This window comes from Gopherus flavomarginatus, chromosome 4 (genome assembly GCF_025201925.1).
Source record: "Gopherus flavomarginatus isolate rGopFla2 chromosome 4, rGopFla2.mat.asm, whole genome shotgun sequence".
Classification (NCBI taxonomy): domain Eukaryota; kingdom Metazoa; phylum Chordata; order Testudines; family Testudinidae; genus Gopherus; species Gopherus flavomarginatus.
In genome coordinates this window covers 217,482,728-217,491,046 of record NC_066620.1, presented here as the reverse complement: position 1 = coordinate 217,491,046, position 8,319 = coordinate 217,482,728, and the positions used below count along the sequence as shown (strand labels likewise).

Sequence of the window (8,319 nt, the reverse complement as noted above, 5' to 3'; positions counted from 1 at the left end):
CTCTCAGGGTACCCAGCCCCCCCCCCCCACAGGGGAACCAGCCCCGCCCCCATGCGCTCCTCTCAGAGTACCCAGCCCCCCCGCCCCGCCCTCCCCAGGGAACCAGCCCCTCCCCCACGGGCTCCTCTCAGAGTACCCAGCCCCCCCCCGCCCCGCCCTCCCCGGGGAACCAGCCCCGCCCCCACGGGCTCCTCTCAGAGTACCCAGCCCCCCCCCCCGGGTACCCAGCCCCGCCCCCACGGGCTCCTCTCAGAGTACCCAGCCCCCCCCCCCCGGGTACCCAGCCCCGCCCCCACGGGCTCCTCTCAGAGTACCCAGCCCCCCCCCCCCCGGGTACCCAGCCCCGCCCCCACGGGCTCCTCTCAGAGTACCCAGCCCCCCCCCAGGGTACCCAGCCCCGCCCCCACGGGCTCCTCTCAGGGTACCCAGCCCCGCCCACGGGCTCTGTCCCAGGATCCGGCTCCAGGCGGCGCCTCCTGGGCGCGGGGCGGGGCTCGCGCTGCTGCGGGCGGGGCCTGGCGAGGGGCGGGGCCGCACATGCAGATCCGAGAGCGAGCGGAGCATTGTGGGAGCGAGACAGCGGCCGTTCCCACGGGCTGCCGGGGACGCCGCCGGAAGTGACGCCAGGGAGCGCCGCGCGCCATCTTGGAGAGCCCGGCTCCGCGCGCCGCCAGGGAGCTGAGGTGAGGGCGGCGGGGCCGGAGCCGGACTTGGACTCGGCCCCGCGTGACCCCCGAGCCGCCCCGGAGCCATGCGGGCGGCGCCGGCCTGAGGCCCGCGGGCGCTGATGGCGGCTCGTGCCGCAGCCGGGGCCATGGGGGTGGCGGGCGCGGGGCCCCGCGGGACCCTGCGCTCGGAGCCGCCCTGTGCCGCGGAGGCCGCCGCGGGGCCGTCCGCCCCGGGGGGCCGGGCCGCGCTGCGGGAGGAGGCGAGCCGCCGCCGCCCGACAGGACGCGGATCCCGAGGGAGCGAGGGGCCGGAGCCGGGCTCGCCGCAGGCTGCCGCCCGTACGTACCCGCCTCCCGTCTGGAGTCCCAGCCCGGCTCTGCGCGGGGAGCCCCGCGTATCAGCCACCGCGCCCCGCCAGCCTGCCCCCCCCCCCCCGCACGGAGCCCCCGCGCGGAGCGCCCCCGCCAGCCTGCCGCCCCTCCCCCCGCCAGCCTGCCGCCCCCCCCGCCAGCCTGCCGCCCCTCCCCCCGCGCGGAGCCCCCCCGCCAGCCTGCCGCCCCCCCCCGCCAGCCTGCCGCCCCCCCCGCCAGCCTGCCGCCCCTCCCCCCGCGCGGAGCGCCCCCGCCAGCCTGCCGCCCCTCCCCCCGCACGGAGCGCCCCCATCACCCCGTCCGAGTGCTGGGGCCTGACACAGCTCTCCCGCGCCTCCCCCGCACCCCCAGTCAACCCGTTCCAGCCCAGCAGCCTAGCTCTGCGCGGGGAGCCCCACGAGTCAGCCCGCACCGGCGGCCTGGGCCCCCCGCACACAGCGCCCCCGTCGCCCCGTCCCAGTGCTGGGGCCTGACACAGCTCTGCTGCCCCCCGCCAGTCTGGCTCTGCGCAGGGAATCCCCGCATATCACCCTGCGCCGGCAGCCTGGGCCCCCGCACACAGCGCCCCCGTCGCCCTGTCCTAGCGCTGGCCCCTCCCAAATCACCCCAACACAGCTCTGCCGGCCCCCCGTCTGGGGATTGGTCCTGCTTTGAGCAGGGAGTTGGACTAGATACCTCCTGAGGTCCCTTCCAACCCTGAGATTCTATGATACTAGTCTCTGAGACAGCTCTGCTGCCACCCCCCCTTCACTGCTCTGCTACTCCCCCCGTCACCCCATCCCAGCGCTGGGGTGTGACACAGCTCTGCTGCCCGCCCCCCCCTTCACTGCTCTGCTACTCCCCCCGTCACCCCATCCCAGCGCTGGGGTGTGACACAGCTCTGCTGCCGCCCCCCCTTCACTGCTCTGCTACTCCCCCCGTCACCCCATCCCAGCGCTGGGGTGTGACACAGCTCTGCTGCCGCCCCCCCTTCACTGCTCTGCTACTCCCCCCGTCACCCCATCCCAGCGCTGGGGTGTGACACAGCTCTGCTGCCGCCCCCCCGAATCCCCCGACACAGTCTTCCTGGCCCACCATCACCCTGACACCCTTGCTGCCCCCACAGTCACCCCATCCCAGCGCTGGGGCCCAGACAGCTCTGCTGAGGCCCTCCCCCAGAGTCACCCTGTGCCAACTCTGCCACCCTCCCCCACGCTCTACTCTGCTGCCCCCTAGTCACTGCATCTCAGGGCTGGGCTCCAGACAGCTCTGCTGCCCCTCCCCCACCGTCACCCCGTCCCAGCGCTGGTGCTCAGACAACTCTGCTGCCCCCCCCCCGAGTCACCCCGACACAGCTCTGCTGGCCCCCACCAAATTACCCCATCCCAGTACTGGGGTCTGACACAGCTCTGCCCCCCACCCCCCCGTCACCCTGTCCCAGCGGTGGGGCCCGACACAGCTCTGCTTCTGGGTGGAGCGTTAAGGGGTCTGCTCTGAGGTGGGCTGAGTTCAGCAGGGGAATTGTGGCAGGAACCTGGAGCATGCAGTAGTGGATTCTCAGTGCTGCAGGATCCAAGGCTTGGCACACGTGTGAGACCCCAGGAGGGAAACACACTAATTAATTGTGAGCTGCTGACAAGACCCTATACAGTCTCCCCCCACTTGCTGTCTCTCATCTGAAGGGTATCAGAGCTCTGTAACATCTGCCTTACACCAGGGTGGGACCCCCATTTGATTGCTAGGAGACTGGGGGGAAGGGACTTGCCAGATTATGTGGCAGTGGAGAGGATAAATCCCAGTCTTCGTAGGTCCAAGTCCTGTGCTTCAATCCCAAGTATACCTTTCCTCTCGCTCAGTCCCCTGTGCTCTTTGTCCTGTACAGGATCCTTGTTCAGTTCCTGTTCTATGCTGTGCGTGGTTAAACAGCTGCCAGGCTCCCCTGCTGGTGGCTGCATTTCAGTGTTGATTTCTGTTGTAGCCAGAGCGCCAGCTCTCGTTTAGCTTGCCTGAGCCTTTCTGTTGCAAGCCCCCAGTTTTGGGTTGCCATAGCATAACTCTGAAATGTCCATCTTTAGGCCTGCGAGGGCTCGGGTCTTGGCTCAGGACCTTTTTGAGAATTTGAATCAAAGCCCGTTCAAATTTGGAGGCCATGAGGGCAACTTTCCCGTGTGAGAATCTGCCTGCTGCTGAAGTCAGGAGAGCTCTGGGACTGGTCAGTGGAAATCGCCCTCTGTGTGCACAGTTTGGGAGCTTTCTAAGTGCTGGCACGCTGCACTGAGCCACAAACTTAGCTCATGGAGTCTCCTGAATTAGGCCATGTTGAGGGAAAACGGAGACCCTCTTGGTCTTCCATTCCTCCTTACCTGAGAGCTTCTCCCCAATAATCCTCTAGAAAAAAAGGATATCTCCATTATTTTCTTTCATCTCCTAGAACTGGAGGGACCTTGAAAGGTCATCGAGTCCAGCCCCCTGCCTTCACTAGCAGGACCAATTTTTGCCCCAGATCCCTAAGTGGCCCCCTCAAGGACTGAACTCACAACCCTGGGTTTAGCAGGCCAATGCTCAAACCACTGAGCTATTTCTCCGTGAGCTTCCCAGTTTAAATGAGACCTGACTCTTCTCCTCTCTCCCACTCCCCATAGGGTGGTGAGAGAGCCTTATCCCATGGAAAGCTTGTGGTAGAGTCAGGAACAGAACCCAGCTCTCTGGGATCGCAGAGCACTAGATCACAGCACCTGATAGGTGGACTTGGCTCTGCCTGCCCATGCAGCTGCTCCTGGTTCTCCGCTAGTTGAGTACCTTACGATTGGCAGCTGCAGAAGGGCCAGGGAGGTGAAAAGCATTGGCATGGGAAAGGGAGGGCGTGGGCAGGAGGGGCTGTGCTGTGGCTGGAGTGGTTTGGTTTCTAGTCTTAGCTCTTATTCTATCTCGCTCTGTGTTCTGCAGTCCTGTTGACCTCACCCATCACTCACCTCGTATGCTCTGCTGGTGCCCTCCAGCCCAACCATTTGGCACAGGGACTTTCTTCTCTTTCAGATAACCCAGGGCTCCTTCATCCTGCAAGGCCCTGTCAAACATGAAATGATCCAAGTCCGTTGGTTATCTGACACTAGGCACCTGGCCTTGGAGAGAGCCCCTCCCCAGAGGGGTCCCTGTGGCTGAGGAGTGCCCTGGGAAGGGGCAGAGTGGTTGAGCTTGCCCTGATAGCTGCTGGAACCTGGGCTTAACCAGAGAGGGTCAGTGCCTGACTGCTTCAAAGCAAAGGCCTTTGTGTCTGCAAAAGGTGCCCTGTCACCCCTACACTTGTGGGCAGCAAGACAGCTTTGGGTGGGAGAGGTGAATGGTGAGCTGAGCTGCACGTCACTGACATCTGGTCCTCCTTTCTTTGGCCAGGTGAGCTTCCAGCGCTGGTGGGCTTGGACGTCTCAGCCCACCCTGAAGGGGGATTGGCAGCTGCCATGCCCAGGAGGAAGCCTGTCCGAAGCCGAAAATCTAAAAGGAAACCACCTGCCAGCAAGCGTCCAGCCCGGGCGGAAGCTGAGGGGTATGGGGCGGGGACCTCAGAGAATGAGCCTGCCTCGCCCATGAAAGTGCCAAAGAAACGAGGCCGTAAGTCCAAAGCAGAGCTGCTCCTGCTGAAGCTGTCGCAGGGTCTGGACTGCCAAGCACCGGAGCCTATCTGTGTGCAGAAGATACTGGGGAGCAACGAGGCACCTGACGGCTTGGAGGCCACGCCCAGTGGGCGCCCCAAGAGGCGGGCGGCTAAAGTGTAAGAGTGGGTGTGGGGGGGTGAGGAAGAGACGTGCACTAGGGGCAAGGGTGCTAGTGCCAGTGTAAGAGTGCCCTTGGGGGCAGAGCAGGCATCATTTCTTTGTCCTGGGTTTATACAGCTCCTAGCGCTATTGGGCCCTGGTCCGTGGCTGGACTCCTAGGTCCTATGGTACTATAAAGAATCAGTAGGAGGAGGTGAGGCTGTGCAGCTGGACGCTCTTGGGGCAGGTTCTGTTCCTAGAACTCCTCTGTGTGCTCTCTTGGGAAGGTGTCACGGAGTCCCTGGGTGATGCTCTGGAACTGCTCCCCACAAAGCCAGTCAGGACTTTGGGGAGCCTCCTCTCCCTTGGAGCAGACTGTCTTTAGGGCAGGAAGCTCACACGTAGCATTCAGCATGTGCCCCTCCGTGTGCTTCCCACAGCGAGTCCACACAGTCGGGGTCCTGGGGAAGCCAGAGGGTCCTGCACGCCCACCTTGCAGTCAGACATGACTCTCAGCCAGCCAGTAAGACAGAGGTTTATTAAGATGACAGGAACACAATCCAGAACAGGTCTTGCCAGTACAGACAAGAAGACCCCCCTTAGTTAGGTCCATCTGGGGCCCCAGGGAGGCCCCAGCCCCGCTGGGAGGCCTGAGCCTCCTCAGGGCTCCCCTCCATTTTCCAGCCGGCTTCCAAAAACTACCAAACCCCCTCCAGCCCCTCCTCTGTGGGCTTCGACTCTTTCCTGGGCCTGGAGGTCACCTGATCTCTCTGTCTCCGACACCTTTACCATCCCCTAAGGGAGAAGGGCCTGGCCATTAGTTGCCAGGTGACAAAGGGTCGGCCAGAGCTGAGGCCCCCACACAGTATTCAGAGGGAACATTAAAACCAGTCCCACTTCGTCACAGAAGGCACCTGGGAAAGTCACAAGAACAGTCATAAAACTGCTGTGTAGGTGGTTTGGGCTGCTTGGTGAAGCACAGCGAGCTAGGGAAGCCAGGGGCCAGACTGACTGTGCTCTGCGGGGCCTGGTTTTCAATGCAATAGGCTGTCTGATCGGATTTGTAGGGCTGCTGCTTGCCATGCTGCGCTCTGGGCTGTAGTCAGCAGACTGATCGGGGAATCCATTCCCATGAGCTGCAGTTACTCACTGCCTTCACCCCCCAAACACACATGCATGTTCCCTGCAGAGGACAGTCTTACTGGACATGGGGTTGTATTGGCTAGTTGTGGAGCTGACTTCACTGCCCTGTCCCCAGAGGGGCCCCTGGGAGGGCAGTGCTGCTAGCTGAACAGGAAATGGCCGTGGGATGCTGACAGTTCAGGCCTGGGGTGGGAGAGCTCAAGGGGCTGAACACCTGCCAGTTCAGCAACTCTCATCTGAAAATTCACTGACAAAACAGTCGTTAGCCCAGAGATAAGGTTGCCCGGCAACATTTGATGCCCTTCCACATCATTGAGTTTGGTAAAACTCAAACCCAGGAAATAGAATTACGGCGCATGCCTGTGTAACCTTAACTCTGCCCCCTATTCTGGGGCTGGCACTAGCCACAGGAAGGTCTTGCCTTAGTTATAGCTGTATTGAATGATGGATACATTAGTTGGAACAGCTTGGCAGAGCTGAGAGTGTAATATGAGGCAATATGGGGGGCTGTGGCCCTCTGGGCTGTTCGTGAGCCCCTCTCCCTGACCCCTGTGTGTGTGATCAAAGGAAAGAGGTACTTGTGTGCCTTAGGAGATTCAGCAGCCCTCACGTCAGTATTGCATTGTGTATGCTTTGTCAGGAGCAGGGCATGGGTCTTCTGGCAATGGGGATTGCCAGCAGTTTGTGGGTGGTGAGTGGCTGTGGGTTTAATGAAGAGTGAGTGGAAGCAGAGTGCTGGATAGCCCCATGTGCGTAGGGGTGAAGGTGGTGGTCTTTCTATGGAGCAAGCTGTGTTTGAATGAGCTCTCCTGTTCAGTACCATGCAAAGGGAGAGTGCGAGTAAGCATTCAATGAGTCTGTTGGGGTGTTGCTCAGAGGGCAGAGCTAAGGCTGCATGAGCGTGTACCCGAACTCAATATTTCCTGGCTTTCAGAAGCTGGAGTTTTGATGGACTCAACATTCTAGAAAGGTGCAAGATACCACCAGACAACTGCGCCTCTGCATTGATGTTTTAGTCAGTGAACATCCTAGTTTCTTCGCATGTGGTGTTGGTAGTTCAGGTCACTTAGGCAGATGTAGGAGTGCAGCTCAGACAATGATAACACCTAGCCCTGGCATAGCACTTTGCATCAGTACATCTCAGTTTTCGCCCAGGTCACCCAGCCGGACAGTGGCAGAGCTGGGAATAGAGCCCAGGTCTCCTGAGTCCCCATCAGCAACCCTGTGGGCTAGTGATGTGATGCCAGAGGGTATGTCTACACTGCAATGTAAACCCAGAGTTAGTGGGACTCCAGTCAGCTGACCCGAACTAGGGAACCCTGGGCCTGAGCGTCTACATTGTATTTTACCCTTCATTAAGGCTTTTCTAATCTGTGCTTGATCCTAGGGCTCTAGTGTCCACACTGCAGTACGCAGACCCTAGTCAAAGTAACTGTCCCAGAGTCCCTAGCACCCCGGAATGTGTCCACTCTAGTACTAGGACCGTGGTGCACTGCAGGGAAAACTTTATTGCCCATCCTGCACGTTACAGGAAGGTTGAAGCTGCTCATTTTGCAAAAGGTTTGATCTGTTCGCTCTCCACTCCAGACCCAGGAGGCTCTCTGACAGCGCACTTGCAGATTGGTGATCAGCAGAGAATGGGTTGATGCTGACCTGAGTTGCTGCTGTTCACAGAGGATGGGGGGCTTTCATTTTCAATAGAGTGGATTGCAGAGTGTTGGGATAGAGAGGACTAAGGAGGTTATCCCATGTAATTGAGATACTGCTGGCTGAATCCTGGGACCTGGCTCAAGCAATTGCAGGGTAGACAGAAGGTGAGGCTAGGCTAGAGCCCAGGCTCAAACACAGGCTTACGTTGCAGTATAGACATTCCCTAAGTGGCCCACCCCCTGCCCTTTGTTATCATGGACTGGGAATAATGGCCATGATTGGAATATTTGCAGTGTTCAGTTCCGACCAGGGCTACAGAGAGATTTCAAACACGGCTGGTCTAGCTACCAAGAGTGTCACCCTTTTATACGTGATGGTTATGGGAACTTTAAACCTGGTGCCTGTGTCTCCGTCCCCTGTAATGTATAACAAGCACTCTCCAAATATGTGGTCCTACCTTCCGGCCGGCATTGCCAGCTCACCCTCCTCCCTTCCCTTCCCCATTAGTTAGAAGCCAGTTGTGCACAAAAAAAACTTTTGAGAAAAATAGCCATAGTTCTGGTATATCCAGATTCCCAGCACAGGAGAACCCGGAAAGCATGGGACGGTCTATGGGGTGTGATGTGGCCCATCCATATGATGGTCTCAGCTTGAATGAGAGCACCATGAAGATGAATACAGCCTGAAACAACAGTTTTGGGAAGTGTGCACTGCTCCATTTCTCTCAGTTTGCATCCCCACTCCCCCTCCTTCAG

General features: G+C 60.1%; 1 protein-coding gene across 6 annotated transcripts in view; it reads left to right on the top strand.

The window, feature by feature from the left end:
- The first annotated feature begins 772 nt into the window (after positions 1 to 772).
- Positions 773 to 8,319, top strand: part of GTF3C2 (general transcription factor IIIC subunit 2) — a 41,888-nt gene continuing 34,341 nt past the window's right edge. For 5 of the 6 annotated variants that reach the window (XR_007774141.1, XR_007774140.1, XM_050951666.1 and 2 more), the window contains exons 1-2: positions 773 to 1,007; positions 4,413 to 4,788. Coding sequence is in view for 3 of the 6 variants with exons in the window: in XM_050951666.1 (XP_050807623.1) it covers positions 788 to 1,007; positions 4,413 to 4,788 (596 nt within the window). In the remaining 3 variants the exon portion in view is untranslated. Of the gene's footprint in view, positions 1,008 to 4,068; positions 4,256 to 4,412; positions 4,789 to 8,319 lie in introns of those variants that run through there. The other variant, XR_007774142.1, reaches the window with a different exon arrangement.